Raw genomic sequence first — 15787 nt, 5'->3', positions numbered from 1 at the left:
AATATCGAATCGGAGGGGGAGGAGGAAAGGTTCACGCTCAAAACAAAGAAGGAGGGAAGAGAGCCGGGGCGATCTCTGCAGACGCACTCTCGTTCTCGTCAAACCTTTCTCAGCTCGCTCTCTCGGACGATTCTGAAGAAGCACTTGCTCGTTTCTGAACCTCTCGATCACTTCATAGTCTTCATCTTTGCGTCTTTGAAACCGGAGAACGAAAGGTGAACGAGCTCTGGACGCGTCTTCGCTCGTCGTTTCCCTCACTTTTCTCGGATATGCTACACCTGAAAGCTTCTGTGATCCGACAAGCTCCTCTTCATGCTATATCTTCTCAGTATCCTGGAACGGGATCAGTTCATCGATCTTCTTAGTTTCAGTCTCACTCTTTTCTCCGTGCGACGCGTCGTCAACATCGACTTGCCGCCTGGAAACCAAATGTCCCTCCTTTTCTAGGATCCCAGTTGTTCGGAACATGTAAAACGAGAGTCTCAAAGGTTTCCCGTCCTGCTGTTCCGCTTTGTTTTCGAAGGGCACGTTGGTTGGACGAGGACGACGTGCTCGATGTCCGACGAGTCTCAGCCCCTCCTCTGTCCGACCTGATTTGCTTTGGCTGATGATGTTCGCACAGACTCGAGATCGATCTAGAATATGAGCACACTCTTATTTTATAGAGCTCACCGAAAAGGAGATCTTCAATCTCCATCTCCTGCTCGCTGCGACGAGCTCGAACCTCAGCAGGAAGCGAGCTCCACCTCTCCCTTCCTTCAACCGCATCGACCTCCTCCTACATCTTCCTTCGACTCCTTACCCTACTACTTCATAGCCTCAAAGCACTCTCTCTCTCTCTCTGCCACCTCGGGTTCTTGGATGTCCCTTCCTAAAGCATCTTCTCCTTCACGATCTTCATCCCCCGTCGGACCTCCTTCCTCCTCTGCTTCCCTCCATCACTCCCCTTCCATATCAAGCCTCAAGTCTCTAGGAGGTCCCTCCAAACTTCGAGAGCAACTCCTGGTAGCTCCTGCTCGATCTACAAGTCCCAAGATCAGTGAAGTGGAAGCTGAGAGGGAGCCGAAGGAGAATGCTGATGGAGGAGGAGGGGTCGTCGGAGGAGGAGGAGCTGGTTGGACTGGGAAGGGAGCTGGAGGTGTAGGATGGAAGAGTCGAGGAAGCGAGAAAGGTGAGTCTTATCGTTTAAAGATGATCGAGTAGGAGATCTGAGAGGCAAATCGGTAGGGTGGAAGAAGTGGGGGAGGGAAGGAAGCGAAGAGGAGGTGAGCTCGAGCTGAACTTCGCCCTGCCTCTGCCTCCTTCCCTCCCTTCCCCAGCTGCTCTCGCCAGTCTTCTCGCAGCTGATCCCAAGTGGAAGAAGTTCAACCTTCTCGTCGACAAATCTCTCGCATCCTTCGATGGTGTCAAGGAATGGGCAGACTTCATCTCCTTCCTTTCCAAGCTCCTCAAGGTGAGCTCACTCCTCTCTCTCTCCTCCCTTTCAGTCCTTTGCCTCCTCGTCTCGCTCGACTGACGGATTCGTTCACTGATATATTATCGATGACAGACCCTCCAAATGTATCCAACCTTCACCGAGATTCCAAAGAAGCTCATCGTCGCCAAACGACTCGCTCAGTGTCTCACCCCTGCCCTCCCTAGCGGTGTTCATCAGCGAGCTTTGGACGTCTACACACACATCTTGGGAGTTATCGGAGTGAGTGCAGGATTAAAATGAGGTTGGTGGGTCAGGGGCTAACACGAATTCGGCGTCTCTTCGTTCTCGTGCTCACCTTCAGCCGGAAGGACTCAAGCGCGACCTTCAGATCTGGTCGTCGGGACTCTTCCCTTTCTTTCAGTACGCTGCGACTTCAGTGAAGGTCAGTTATTGTGTTTCCCACTGCTCTATTCCTATCCGCATCTACTGACAATCTTATCTTCGAATCTTCGCCCCCTCAGCCCACTCTCCTCAACATCTACGAAGCCTACTACCTCCCTCTTCAAGACGCTCTTCGACCCGTCATGAAGGCTCTGATCCTCGCTCTTCTTCCTGGTCTGGACGAGGAAACCGGAGAGTTCTTTGACAAGGTTCGCCTTTTTGTCTACCTCAGCTCTCGTCGTCGGAAGCTCACCTCGTTCGCTTTCTCTTCTCACAGGTCGTCTTCCTCCTAGACTTCGTCTCTTCCACCGTCTCGCCGCCCTTCTTCCTCCAAAATGTCTGGCTCATTCTCATCTCAACACCATCAGCAAGGATTTTGGCTCTCAACTACCTCTCGAGAAGGATGCCCAAGCTTGGAGAGGGAGAAGGTTCGTTCGACCTCTTTTGCGACGCGTCTTCTCGCTTCCGAGTTTCGTTCTCGCTGACTCTTCCTCCTGGATCTTCGCAGATATCGTTCCCATCGTCGGTCCAGACATCGGCTTAATGATTCGTGCCTTCGCCAGCTCACTCGAGGACGACAACCTCCTCGTTCAACGGGGAATCCTTGATCTCCTCGTCACCTCCCTTCGACTCGACGGAGCTGCTTCAGCTAAGTGCGTGTCTTTTCTCCTTCCAGCAACGATCCATACATAGCTGACAGAAAATCTTCTTTTGCTCTCAGGCACACTCGGGAAGTAGATCGACTCATTCTCATGCGGTCAGCTTCGACGGTCGTCCTTCGTCGAGACCTCTCCCTCAGTCGGCGTCTCTACACCTGGCTCCTCGGGTCGGACGACAACCCAGATTCCCAGGTCGCTCATCTGAGGACTCACGGACTCGACCTGTTACGAAAGGCTCTTACAGTACGATCTTCGACTCCTTTTTTCTGCTTTCGGTCGCTGATTCGGTCTCGCCGCGTTCAACAGGACGAGATGCTTCACCCTCCTTCGACGACTTCCGGAGAAGTCACCGAGGCTCAACGACCGTATAAGATCCTCATCTCGCTTCTCGATAAGTGGGAGATCGGTTATCCTCTGACGGACGTGATCGTCGAAGACGCGTTCAGGGCTCTGAAGCTGTCGTTGGAGCGAGGAGACGAGGACGTGAGTCGACTCTCTGCCTTTCCCAATCGCTTCTCCGAGGGATTGACGCGACTCTTTTTGATATTCGAAGATCCTAATGACCGGAAACATGCTCTACGAGGTCATGGATCCTTATCTGGCTTGGAGGAGGCTGTTCCAGTCGCTCAGGACCGATCTCGAAGCAAAGGAACCGACAGGCGACGTGAGTTCTCGACCTTCAGCGATCTAGCATCCCATCAAACAACTACTGATCTAAATCCTTTCGTCACCAGTCGATATCTCTCATCCGATGGGTCCTGAAGACTTTCAAGAACCAAGACGAGGAGGTTCGACACCTTCACCTTCCCATCGTCTTCGCCGCTCTGCTCGAGCTTCTCGAGGTACGCGCCTTCAACTTTCTCTCTTCTCTTACGAGCCTCGCTGATCAAGTGCTACTCTTCGTTATCAGACCACCGCATCGACGAATCCCTCCTCTCCCTCCCTCCAACCCGCCCTCTCCCTCGCTCTCGAAATCCTCCTCCTCATGCCAACCTCGCTCTTCACCTCCTCGCATCACCCAAATCCTCATCCCTTAGACAGTGAATCTTCGGAACAAGCTCTTCACCATGCTTCGGCTTTTTACTCTCTCGACATCGATCTCAGTCGTCCAGCGGAGCCCGACTACCCAGCTTTCAGCGGTCCCGTTCTCTTCCAGAGGTCGATCGAAGGAGCTCTTCGGATCTGCTCCGAAGTGGCGAAGAGGTCGAAGGGTCAGGAGACGAGTGTTGTAGCTGCGCTGAAGGTGCTGGGAGGGCTGTTGAAGCTCGGGGAGAAGTTTGAGGGAGGAGGCGTGGTCGTGGAATGGGACTCGGAGAGATGGTTCGATGGGTTTGCTGGACTGCTGATGAAGGTTTGTCTCTTATGCTTTCTTTCAGTACCCTCGACGTATCTTACTAACCTTTGTCCTTCGATCTGCAGGCCAAGTGCTTCGCTGTCGTGGAAGGAATCGTTCAGGTCGCTCTTTCCCTCACGGATCCAACCAAGATTCGGCCTTCTCTCGATCTCGACACTCGACCAAAGATGACTCTCCTCATGAACGGAGTAGGTCCTCCTTTCTTCCGGTTGAGCTCTATCGTGAAACTGACCTCGAGCTCTCTCCCTTCCAGGCCCTTCGCTACATGACCTCGACGACGGTTCTCTACCACATCCCCGCCGTTCAACTCGTTTGGTCTCTTCAGCACGCAGATCCCTCGAAGCACATCGACTCTATCATCGCTCGAGATCTTCTCTCTCTATCGATATCTGAACGGCTCGACTCGATCTACGCGTTTGGAGTCCTCTGGAGGCACACGGGTCCGTCTTCTCTTCCTCGTGTCCTCCTCAATCCTCTCGGACGCCTGACACCTCTTCCGATTCCTTCTTGACCAACAGAGGATTCTCAGGCTTCGACCGAGTACCTCGATAACCCCATCTTCGCCATTCTGGACTCGCTGAAGGATCCGAACGTGACGATTCGACGAGCTGGAGAGACGTGGCTTCGAACGAACTTGAGGTCGCATCTTCGGTCAGTTCACGCGTCTTCTTGCCACCTCACCTCTTCACTGACGTCTCCCTCGTTCAATACCTTCCAGAGTGCTCGAACCTATCCTTTTCGTCCTTCTTGATCCTCTCATCGTTCGAACACCGACGACAACGACCTACAACGCTCGAGAGTCGAGAGGCTTCCGATACGAGCGTCCCTTCGACCTCGCCAGGGCCCACTACATGCTCGACTGCCTCGCCGCCGTCAGTCGCTTCGGAGGACATTCTTTCAACCGTCTTCTCAAGGCTACCCCGGTCTCGAAGCTGAGTGACAGGATCATCCAACGAGCGGAGAAAGGTTCGTTCTCCTTCGTCCTTCACTCGTCGCTCGTCTTTTTATCTTCTGACCGTCTTGAGTTTTCCTTCTCACAGCCAACGTCACTCATACGGATGCGAACTGCATGGATGTGCTTCTCGAGACCCTTCTTCGGTGAGACCAGTCACGGCGGAAACTGAGACGCGTCGAAGTCGAGCTGATTCTTCTTCTGCGCTCTCTCCCAGGTTCATCCAATCCGAGCCATCACCTCAACTCGCCGCCTCCCTCGGATCAGGAAACGATCACCTCCAACTCAACGCTCTGGAAACAGTCCAGGCCATCATCTCACGGGGAGACGTCTCGTCGATCGGACTCAAGTCAGCAGAATCGGTCGTCGTCGCAAAGCTCTTCTCCTGCATCCACGAGGGAAAGCTCGACACCCAGAACCAACTCCTTCACGTCCTCCACTCCATCATCACCGTCTCCTCAGCAGCATCGGCAGCAACTCGTCGGAAAGTCTCAGCAGCTCGAACGTCTCGAGGGATCGGACACGTCTCTCGGTTCTCGACCTCCTCCTCGACGGACTCCCAAGGAGAAGAAGATCGTCAGGCATCGGAACCTATCAGCGACAACGTCAGCCCGCTTCTCATGCAGACGCTCATGGATGGGATCTCCTCAACGGCGAATCGACCCGTCCTTCAACACTGGATCGACTTCATCCTCATGACCATCCCTCAGTTCCAAGGTCACCTCCGTCCTCTCCTCCTTCCGCTTTGCGACTGCGTCATTCAACAGCTTCAAAACCTCACTTACGGCCTTCACGTCGCTCTCAAAGAACCATCGTCAGATCAGGACCTCTCCCTCGAATCGTCTGAATCGATTTCGGTCATGTTCCTGTCAGCTCTCGAACGGATCGTTACCCTTGCTCTCGGACACTTCCCAGCTCGTCCCCAGGAGACTGAACGTTCAGGCTCGGTGGACCCGAGCGGAGGACTGCTGGGATACGTGTCGAACGTCTTCAGCATGGAGGAAGCTCCCGTTTCGAAGCCGAGTGACGGGTTGATGGTACCTCTCCTCCTCCTCTCTTTCTTCCCTTCCTCTCTTCCCCATCTTTCTAAGCTGACCTTCTCTTCCTCCTCTTCTCAGCCTCGATCAGCTGGACTCAAATGCTTCACCGACGCCGTACGAGTCCTTCAATCGCTCTGGACGGTGTCGAACAGCGTCTCTCCCTCGTCCTCCTCCTCGTCTTCAGGTCTCGAGTTCGTATGCTCTCGGTCGAGTAATCGATCTCAGGAAGTCTTGGAACGTCTGTATCGCCTCCAACCCATCGACGTCGTCCAGACCCTGGCAGAGTGCTGGTCAGCTGGGGACGTCTCGCTCGAAGTACGTTCCAGTCCTTTCTTCGTCGTCTTCTCCTCCGAAACTGACCCCCCCCGTCATTTTCTCTCCCGTAGATCGCCCCTCAAGGCAGCACTAGCTCTTTCGAGGTTCTCGATCTTCTTGCTCCCAACGCTCAGAGCGTCGTCTCGATGATGTGCTCCAACTGGTCGAAGTCGGATCGATCTCCTTCTCGAGGACCTTCGTGAGTTGCTCTCCTTCGCCTTCCACTGCGTCCCCTAGCTCAGCCTGATCGGTCTCGTCTCCTCTCAGATCCGAGCCGATCCTCTACTCCTTTACCGAGATCTACTTCACTCGTCTCGAAGGTCCCATCGCCGTCCAAGTCTGGGCCACCTTCATCACTCTCGCGAAAGACGTCGTCGCCAACAACACGAACACGATCTCGAAGAATCAGGTCTTCCCGACGTTGAGGTGAGTCTTTCAGGACATGTATCAGCCGATCTCCCGCTGACCAAGTCGACTTCTCTTCTTTTGCAGGTGCTTGACGGCTCTCGCTGAAAAGGTCGCCAGCACCAGCGCTCTCGAGGACAAGCGGCTGAGACGAGACCTTCAGGTACGTGGCCTCCTCGGTACCAACTCGATCGTACTGAGCTAACTTTACTCTCAATACCCAGGATACCTACACGAAACTTGTCGACACCTCAATCGCTCTCGCCTCGAGATCGTACGAATCGACTCCGCTGGCTCGACGATGGGCTTCGAACGGAGCTAGCTCTCGACGTAAGTAGTTCTCGTTCGTCGCCCCACTCGAACTCTGGCACTAACCCTCCTCATTGTGTTATACAGCTGAGACTCCTGCCCTCGACGAGAAGTCCGACGGCGTCGAGGCCTACAGTCCGACGTTGTACACGACAGTTCGTCCCTTTTTCTCCTTCTTCAGTACCTGTTCCTCTGCTAAAACTCCCGTTTGTACTTTTCACAGATCACCAGCTACATCGCCCGAAGGGTCCTTTCCAAGCTCAGACCTTTCCTGCAGGACACCGACCGAATCACCTCGATCTGCATCACGATCTCTCAGCAGATCGTTTCGCCTGCTCTCCGGTCTCGAACCAGGTTCGTCCCTCTCCTTCTTTCCCTCCATAATCTCAATCTGACCTTTTCTGGGTTTGCTCTTCCCTGCAGATCACTTGACGTCGAACCTCTCGCTCTCCAAGTGCTCGTCGAGATGACCAAGATCCCCGGAACGATCAAGGCCTGGCGAGGTCTCGTCGGCGACTCTTTCAACGACTCGAGGTTCTTCAACGGTCCTCCTAGCTCAGGAGAGAGGTGGAGACCGCTCATCAAGGCGATCATGGATGGAGAGAAGGAAAGGATGGCTGAGTTGATTAGTGAGTCGCGTTCTCCTTCTGCTCGCCTTCGTGCTCGAATTGACGCGTCTCCTCTTTCGCTTCCCCCTCTTCAGTCCGCGCTGCTTCTCCTCCTTCGGCCAATATCTTCACCAACCGAGAGTCCGAGATGCTCCTTCGCTCGCTCAACATCCGTCGGCTCTCGTTCGTTCTCTTCTCGGCGGGAATGAACCACTTCCTCATCACCCTCCCCAGCATCCAGGAGAAGCTCGTCGAGATTCTTCGGACGACAGTCGTCTCTCCCATGGTCCATAGCGAGGTTTACCTCTGTCTTCGAGTGCTGGTCTGCAGGATGGCTCCGAGAGAGTTGTCGAATCTCTGGCCGATCATTCTGACGGAGCTCGTGAGTCTCTTCCTTCTCTTTCTTGCCTCAAGTACTCTCGACTGACGCCGTTCCCTTTTCTCAGCTTCGAGTCTTCGAGCAGTTGATGGAGGAGATCCCGCCCGATGGATCGGACGTCCTTCAGCTCATCCTAGCAGCTTGTAAATTCCTCGACCTCCTCCTCGTTCTTCAATCGGAAGACTTCCAGATGTTCGTCCTTCGGCTGTCCTTCTCCCTCCCGATTTTTCGTTTGCTGACTTCTCTTCCTTCTCCTGTTCTCGCAGTCATCAATGGATGTTCGTGACCGATACCGTCGACGCCGTTCACAGCAGCGACGAGTGGCAGCCCGAGTCGTTGATGGACCGTCTCGCAGAGCTCGTCAGCGAATCCTCTCACCATTCGAAGGTGAGCCTCTACCCTAAATCCCCCTATTTCAGACGATCATCACTGACTCCTTCCTCTCTCTTCTTCGCATCAGGCTCACGCCGACGGCAAGAAAACTCCTCCCGCTCTCGTCGAACTCTCGGGCGACCCTTCCTCGACCCTCCGTCGTCCTCTCCTCTCCCACCTCAAGCGGATCGAATCCATCTCGGAACTAGGTCCCTTTTTCTCTCAAGCTAGTATGACTTCGTACGAGAGTCTCTACTCTTCCGCTGCGGTCGATTGGGACGCGGTCGATGCTGGTCTCGAGCGGGAGATCTTCGAGGGAACGGATTAAAACGGTCTCCTTTTGCTTATTCGTTACTTTTTGTCGACCTACATAGACTGACTCGTTTCTGGCTCGATGTTTGTGATACCCCGTTCTGCTCTCTTCTTATACCTGGCTCGTTTTCGCTCTATTCATCTCTGCTTTTTGGTTGCGACGCGTCGGGCAAATGTTCTGTCATCTCGTTCTCTTCCTTCGAAAATTGGGCACGTCCATTGACACAAAGAGCAAGAGAGCTCGGATCCGAGTTATTTTTCAAGATCAGGCATGTTAGTGAGGTTTTCTCGGTCGGAAGAGGGAAAGGACGAGCTTCCTTCGAGCTCACGCTCAGCCTCTCAACGGCCACGTCCTTCTCCTCCTCCTTCGCATCATGTCTTTACTAGGAAGCCACCTTCTCGACCTCCTCCTCGGCTTCTTCGTTCTCTTCGTCTTCGCCATCTTCCTTTACCTCAACCACATTCACACGAAACTCAACGCTCGATCCGAGACCAACCTCCTTCGTCAGGTCTCCTCCCTCTCCTCCTCCTCTCGTCCCAAACGACCTCTCGTCCTAGGGATCTTCCACCCGTTCTGCAACGCTGGAGGAGGAGGAGAGAGGGTGCTCTGGACCGCTGTGGAGTACATGCAGAGGGTTCATGGAGACGAGGTGATGTGTGTGATCTATACGGGGGATTGGCCGGCGGTTGAGAAGGAGGAGATCTTGAAGGGAGCGATGGTGAGCTTTTCTTCGCTCGATCTGAGCTTGATTCAAGATTCAAACTCTTTTTTAGCCTCAGACGGTGTAGACGAAGCGCCTGAGCTGAATTCCTCATCTCCTGTTGCTCGTGGCGGCTGCAGAAACACTTCAACATCTCCCTGTCCCCGTCCTCCATCATCTTCGTTCCCCTCCCTTCTCGACATCTCATCGGGGACACCTTCTGGAGACGATTCACTCTTCTCGGACAAGCGTTTGGAAGTTTGATCGTCGGGTGGCAAGCTCTCGTGGGGAAGGAAGGAATCGTTCCAGATATCTTCGTCGGTGAGTGAGCTTCGAGGAAGGGAAAGGTGAGCTCGACTCGAAGAAGCTCACGACCTCTCTTCGGTTGAATAGACACGATGGGATACGCCTTCACCTACCCGATCGTCAAGCTCTTTGGAGGGTGGACCGTTCCTATCGGAGCTTACATTCACTACCCTACCATCAGGTGAGCTCCCTCATCGTTCGAGTCCTCGCCAGCGGCGAGAGAGGGTTGATCTTAACTCCCCTTCCTCTCGTTCTTACAGCACCGACATGCTCTCTCGAGTCCAGAACCGACAAGCTACTCACACCAATACTGCGGTAGCAGGGAGTTTCCTTCGATCTTTCGTCAAACTCCAGTTCGTCTCGCTCTCCCTCTCCTCCCTCCCTTCGCGTCTCGTCCCGTCACGTCTCTCTCCTCGCGCCTATCTGACGACCCCTCTCCTTCATCTCCTCCTCGTTTACAGATACTACCGACTCTTTGCCTCCCTCTACACCAAATCCCTCTCCCTCGCAACCGTCAAAATGACCAACTCGACCTGGACGAAGGCTCACGTCGACACCCTCCTTTCTCGAGCTCGAAGTTCATCCAGCAAAGCTCCCGTGCCGGAGGTCTCGATCGTCTACCCACCGTGTGACACTGGTTCATTGGGAGAGCTGGAGATTGGGGAAGAGGGGAAGAGGGAGAGGGTCGTCTTGAGTCTGGCTCAGTTCAGGTTGGTCTTGCCTTCGCGTCCTCTTTTCCCTTTCGAGCCCATCTCTCAACTATATCATCTGAAGGAACCGCGAATCTGACACTCTTCTATACGATCGTCCTTTTACAGACCCGAGAAGGATCACCCAGCTCAACTGAAGTCGCTCAAGGAGATGTTCGACCTTCGTCCGGAATGGAGGAATCCCGACTCGAAGGATCGAGTTCGGTTAGTGATGATCGGGAGTGTCAGGGATGCGAGTGATGAGGCTAGGGTGGGGAAGCTCAAGGATTTGGCGAAGGATTTGGGAATCTTGGTGAGTTCATCGCGTTGAGTTCCGCTCGATGCGACGCGTCGAGGGACTCTAGCTGATCTCTCGCTCTCTCGTTCGTTTCTCGTAGGAAAACGTCTCGTTCGTCGTGAATGCTCCCTATCCCGTTCTTCTGGAGTGGCTAGGGAAGGCCTCGGTGGGGATAAGTACAATGGTCGACGAACATTTCGGAATCAACGTCGTCGAGTTCATGGTTCGTTTCTCGTTCCCTGTTCAATCCCTTCGCCTTCCCGAGAGCCCGCCTGATCCTCTCTTCCATCCTTCCACTCCCTCCAGGCCGCAGGTCTCATCCCTCTCTCCCACGCCTCAGCCGGTCCCCTGCTCGACATCATCGTCCCCTTCGAATCCCAGCCCACCGGTTTCCACGCTCTCACCCCTCCCGAGTTCGCTCTCCGCCTGGTCGACATCTTTGAGCTTCCAGCTGAGGATCGGAGGTCGATGCGCGAACGAGCTAGGAAGAGCGTTGCTGTGAGGTTTGGGCAAGAGGCGTTCGAGGAGAGTTGGAAGAGAGCGTTCTCGCAGTTGAAGACGATTCGAAGGAACGCGCTGGGGGAGAGGGCTCAGGCGCTGAGGGATTCGAAGAGGGATTGAGATGGGAGATACCTATGGCTGTCCGTTCTTTTGCGAGTCTAGTAGAGTTTGAGAAGGAGAGAAACAAGGAAAGCAGTGAAACGACGACAATGAGGCTGCCTCGTCCCATCCCCCGCAAGCAAACGAGCACCGAGGGAGGGGAGGCCGACGAGTTTGGCCAACAACCCTCACTCCCTCTCTTCTCTTCCCTCCCCTCTCTCTTCCCTCGTGGCTCGTTTGAATGAGTACCTCTTCAGGGTTCAGTAACTTCATTCCTCGGTTCAACAAGACCAAGGATTCTCCCTCGTCCTCCTCCTCAACCACTGGACCTTCGTTATCTCCCTCCAAGGAAGAAGGTCGTTCCCGACGATCTTCCTTCTCCCTCTCCTCCTCGAAACGATCGCCCTCCCCTTCCCCTTCGCCTGCTCTCTCTACAAAATCCTCCTTCTCAGACTTTGCCCTCTCCTCGAGATCCAGGAACCAGGATTCTTCCCAAACCTCGGATGCTACAGCTCGTATCAAGGCTCCCGCTCCTCCTCCAAAGTTGACGCTCACGGACGTCGAGCACTCGGAATCCTCGATTCACGTCCCTTCTCCCATCTCGACAACGGCAAGTCAAGGATTTCAACGGTTTGGATCGTTCGGTACTCCGTCGAGTTACGATCTTGGAGGTGGGATGAGTGGCAGCTTGGGATCTAGGACGGGGCTGTCGTTGAGCTCGGTAGGTGCGAGTGGGACGATGGGTTGGGAGGACGATGATCAGGTCAGAACTCCAACAGGAGACAAGACAACAGACTCAGTTCTGGGATTAGGATTCGGAGCAGGTGGACTGGGAGAAGGGAGTTTGACTTTGGAGGACGCTACAGCAGGAGGGCCAGGAGGAAGGAAGGACACCATCGCCAGCGATTTCAGCTCAGCATCATCGTCCTCAGCCTCAATCTCCTCCCCTTCCTCCTCTCGTCCAAACTCCTACGCTTCAGATCAAACAACAACAACCTCTTCTACTCCTCCGAAACCATCCTCCTCCTCTACAAGATCCAACGGCTCCTCTTCCTCCCATCAACAACCCAACGGCGGCGCTCAGTCCTCCTCCTTCCCAACCCCTTCAACCTCCCAATCCTCCCTCAACGGCTTCCTCTCCTCCTCCCAGAACACCACTCCAACCTCCTCCCTCGACCCACCCAAACCCTCCAAACGTCGCCTCTCAGCCTCCTCCTTCCACAGATCCTCCTCCTCCAAACCCTCGGGAGGCATCGCTGCCGCCATCCACTCCATGTCGAAGGATCTCGTCAACCCAGCAGCCAACATGCGTCCCGCTCTCCCTCCTTCCCAAACCTCCTTCTCCTCCTCGTCCTCCAACAGAGCGTCCTCCCCTACACCTACCAACCGCTCAGCAACCTTCTCTCGACCCAGAGCGGGGACTGGATCAGCGTCGATTCCGAGCTCCATCACGTCCGAGGATTCGAGGAAGTCAGGGAAATCCAACAAGTCCAACAAATCGTCGATGAAGAGTCTCAACGCTCCCGTCGTGAACGGAACTCCTCGAACGAGCGTCGATGAGGACATGAGGCCGTCGAGGGATTCGGTCGAGAGCAGCTCGTCGTCGTACGGACACGGAGAAGCGAACACCAACCTCGGAGGAGGTCCCTACGGAGAGATGAACGGGAATGGGAACGGTCATGGAGGGAGCGAGTTAGGAGACTACGACGACGACGACGAAGAGGACGAGGACGATGAGGATGGAGGGATGGGAGGGTACGACGACGATTTGGACGATCTGCCTGTGACGGGGTTCGCTGTGGCGAGCGCAAAGAGGAACCATGATTTCCATTTGTTGTTCAAGGAGGTGCCTGAGGTGGATTACTTGATTGAGGGTAAGTCGACTTTCTTAGGACTTCAGCGGAGGGAGGGGAGGAGCAGGGAGGGAGGAGAGGCGCGTCTCGTTTTCCGTTCAAGCTGATTCGAGGTTTCGTTTCGTAGACTACGGATGTGCTCTCCAGAGAGATATCCTCGTTCAAGGAAGACTCTACGTTTCGGAGAACCACGTTTGCTTCCATGCTAGTATCTTCGGTTGGGTTACCAACGTGAGTTCTTTGATTCGTTTCGTTTCGTTTTCTTCGACCTGAGAGCTGACTTTGCCCATCCATTCTCCTCAGATGGTCATCCCCTTCTCCGAGATCCTTCGAATCGACAAGAAGATGACGGCTTTCGTGATCCCTAACGCTATCATGATCTCGACGCTTCGATCCAAGGTGAGCCTCGACTTCCTTCTCCTCTCTTCCTCCGTTCGTCCTTCTGACGCGTCTTCGTTCTTCCTTTTCGCAGTACACCTGGGCCTCCTTCCTCTCTCGGGACACCACCTACGACGTCATTCACAACATCTGGCGACTCTCCCATCCTCACCTCCCCTCCTTCTCCACTGAAGCCCTCACCGACGACGGAGCTCACTCGACGAACGGTCAGACCAACTCCCAAGGATCCGTCGGAGACGAGATCAACAACGGCGGAGACCCTTACAACACCAACGTCGAAGGGTCTCATACTCACAGCTCGGCTGGAGGGAAGAGGCATCTGGGACTAAACACCGGAGGAGCAGCAGGGAAGAGGAGAGCAGCCGTGGCGAGGAAGCCGACGACCTGTTCGTGTGGTCTGAAGGGAGAGCATTACTCGGAAACGGCGTTGGATGTGGTGTTCCCGAGTACGCCAGAGAAGATCTACAACCTCATGTTCACGAGTGGGTTTGCGAAGGACTTCATGAGTGGGAATCAGAGGTTGATGGGTGAGTCGCGTCCCACAGTCTCGTTCTCTCCCTGCGTCGCCCTCTTCGCGTCTCCTTCCCTCCCCGCTGACCTCCGTCTCGTCTCGTTACGCCTCATTCGTCTACAGACATCCAAACCTCCGACTGGGCACCTTCCTCGACCTCGGGAGACAACAACCTCACTCGCAAAATGTCGTACATCAAACCTCTTCCTGGCGGGTTCGGTCCCAAGCAGACGAAGTGCGAGCTTCAGGACGAGACGGTTTACGTCGACTTCGACGACTACGTGTCGATGGTGACGACGACGAGGACGCCGGACGTGCCTAGTGGAGGGTCGTTCTCGGTCAAGACGAGGACGTGTTTGATGTGGGCGGGAGGGAACAGTACGAGGGTGTTGGTGACTTGTCAGGTCGATTGGACGGGGAGGAGTTTCATCCGAGGTGAGGATAGGACTCTCTTTCGTCTCGTTTGAGTCTCTTTCGACCGTTTCGCTTGCTTCTCGATCTCGATCGTGTACTGATTCGTTTCCCGCTCTCCCGTCGTCCGTTCCTCCTTTCCTCCCTCCCAGGAATCATCGACTCCTCCGCCCTAGCAGGTCAGAAATCCTTCCACGCCGACCAAGAAACCGCCATGCGCTCCTACATCACCGACCACCTCACCGAATTCCACACCGAAGGTCTCACCGACGACGACCCAGCCTCTCTCGCCGACCTCGACCCTCTCTCCCCAACCTCTCCTCCCGGAACCTCCCCCATCTCCCACACCGCCACCCCAACCTCTCCTCCCGACCTCGATCTCGACGCTCAGTCCAAGCTCAAGAAGCTCTCGCAGGAAGGCTGGTCGTTCCAGTACGGAGTCGACACGCTCACGAAGGGGGTCACGGAGATCTTCAAAGGTCTTTGGGCGATCGGGGAGAGTTTGGGAAGCGGGTTGACGATGCAGGGGTTCTTTGGGATAGTGATTGCTGCGTTGTTGATTTCGAACGTGTGGACGTTCTTGTCGCTGAGAGGGGGAGGAGGGAGTGGGAGAGAGGAGGCGAGAGGACCACCGGGGAGTCGAGGGAGGGTGGGAGGTGCTCCTGGGAGGGCTGGAGGAAGGGACATCCCGTCGAGGGAGAGTCCCGATTCGGTTGCTGAGGCTGTTAAGAGTGAGCCCAACTTCTCATCAAACTTTCCCGCGTCTTTCGTCGTGCGAGGAACCCTCCCTCGTCTCTTCTTTCTCGCTCGAACTGACGCGTCTCCCTTCCTTTTCTTCTTGCTCAGGTTTCCTCGAAGACTACATCACTCGCCAAGAGTCTGGTTCCTCCTATACCCACTCTCAAGAACCTCTCGGTCTTCCCGAGGACGAACTCTCCGCCATCTCCTCCTCCCTCGACGCCCTCGAACGAAGGATCGAGTCGCTCAGGAGAAGGCTCCCTTCGACGACTCGAGCGATCGGGTCCGAACCCTCTAGTGGTGGGTTGGAGGAGCTAGATTAGATCTGCTTAACTCTACATGGACTAGATTTCTCTTTCTCTAGATTTGACTCCGGGTTTCTCTTCTTCGTTCTCGACGCGTTTGCATCTTTCCTTTTCTCGTTTCATCTTTCCCTTGCTGTGATTTCCCGCTTCAGTTGATCTCTCACATTCCTTTCAATTATTTGCTTTTCTCCGTTCCCCTTGCTCTTGCCCGTGTACCAGCTGCCCACGATCTAATCTCGGTTCGGTTGTGCTTCCTTTCCTCGAGAACAACGAAGAGGGAGAGAGAGCTTGAATGCATCATAGAGCAAAAATGGGGAAGCATGTAGAGAGAGCAGTAAAACGGGGTAAGAAAAACACAGCAAGAGCGAGAGAATCGAGACACAGGGAAGGAAAGGAAGGGGGAAACAAGGGGA

General features: G+C 54.7%; 3 protein-coding genes across 3 annotated transcripts; all 3 read left to right on the top strand.

Moving 5' to 3' along the window:
* The first annotated feature begins 699 nt into the window (after positions 1-699).
* Positions 700-8697, top strand: DOP1 (Dop1p). The gene is made up of 30 exons (XM_076640217.1): positions 700-1171; positions 1320-1453; positions 1550-1696; positions 1779-1859; positions 1939-2067; positions 2136-2286; positions 2367-2511; positions 2580-2760; positions 2824-3000; positions 3071-3181; positions 3252-3359; positions 3428-3868; positions 3937-4059; positions 4125-4311; positions 4390-4522; positions 4590-4837; positions 4912-4969; positions 5041-5860; positions 5942-6178; positions 6250-6377; positions 6446-6604; positions 6671-6746; positions 6808-6913; positions 6980-7047; positions 7116-7246; positions 7316-7521; positions 7596-7882; positions 7947-8071; positions 8146-8266; positions 8340-8697. The coding sequence occupies exons 1-30, from the start codon at positions 862-864 to the stop codon at positions 8577-8579; spliced, it is 5568 nt and encodes a 1855-aa protein (XP_076497209.1). The 5' UTR covers positions 700-861; the 3' UTR covers positions 8580-8697.
* Positions 8698-8937: 240 nt separating this feature from the next.
* ALG11 (alpha-1,2-mannosyltransferase ALG11) lies at positions 8938-11178 on the top strand (the record flags this gene model as incomplete). The annotated part of the gene is made up of 7 exons (XM_076642724.1): positions 8938-9282; positions 9405-9585; positions 9658-9751; positions 10032-10280; positions 10389-10572; positions 10658-10780; positions 10864-11178. The coding sequence occupies 7 exons, from the start codon at positions 8938-8940 to the stop codon at positions 11176-11178; spliced, it is 1491 nt and encodes a 496-aa protein (XP_076497208.1).
* Positions 11179-11346: 168 nt separating this feature from the next.
* On the top strand, positions 11347-15624 carry BDY24DRAFT_350834 (GRAM and VASt domain-containing protein). Its single transcript, XM_076637707.1, has 7 exons — positions 11347-13031; positions 13138-13241; positions 13314-13409; positions 13483-13936; positions 14044-14355; positions 14484-15062; positions 15178-15624. The coding sequence occupies exons 1-7, from the start codon at positions 11399-11401 to the stop codon at positions 15390-15392; spliced, it is 3393 nt and encodes a 1130-aa protein (XP_076497207.1). The 5' UTR covers positions 11347-11398; the 3' UTR covers positions 15393-15624.
* The last annotated feature ends 163 nt before the right edge of the window (positions 15625-15787 follow it).

Source organism: Mrakia frigida (genome assembly GCF_051309035.1).
Source record: "Mrakia frigida strain ATCC 22029 unplaced genomic scaffold BDY24scaffold_13, whole genome shotgun sequence".
Taxonomy (NCBI): Eukaryota; Fungi; Basidiomycota; class Tremellomycetes; order Cystofilobasidiales; family Mrakiaceae; genus Mrakia; species Mrakia frigida.
Note: the sequence above shows the minus strand (reverse complement) of the source record. Positions and strands in the feature narration are given on the sequence as shown.

Coding starts and splice junctions, on each gene's coding strand:
- DOP1 (XM_076640217.1), top strand. CDS start 862: ATGTCCCTTCCTAAAGCATCTTCTCCTTCACGATCTTCATCCCCCGTC. Junction 6,747..6,807: donor GGCTGAGACGAGACCTTCAG/GTACGTGGCCTC, acceptor CTCAATACCCAG/GATACCTACACGAAACTTGT. Junction 7,247..7,315: donor GCTCTCCGGTCTCGAACCAG/GTTCGTCCCTCT, acceptor TCTTCCCTGCAG/ATCACTTGACGTCGAACCTC.
- BDY24DRAFT_350834 (XM_076637707.1), top strand. CDS start 11,399: ATGAGTACCTCTTCAGGGTTCAGTAACTTCATTCCTCGGTTCAACAAG. Junction 13,242..13,313: donor TCTTCGGTTGGGTTACCAAC/GTGAGTTCTTTG, acceptor CATTCTCCTCAG/ATGGTCATCCCCTTCTCCGA. Junction 15,063..15,177: donor GGTTGCTGAGGCTGTTAAGA/GTGAGCCCAACT, acceptor CTTCTTGCTCAG/GTTTCCTCGAAGACTACATC.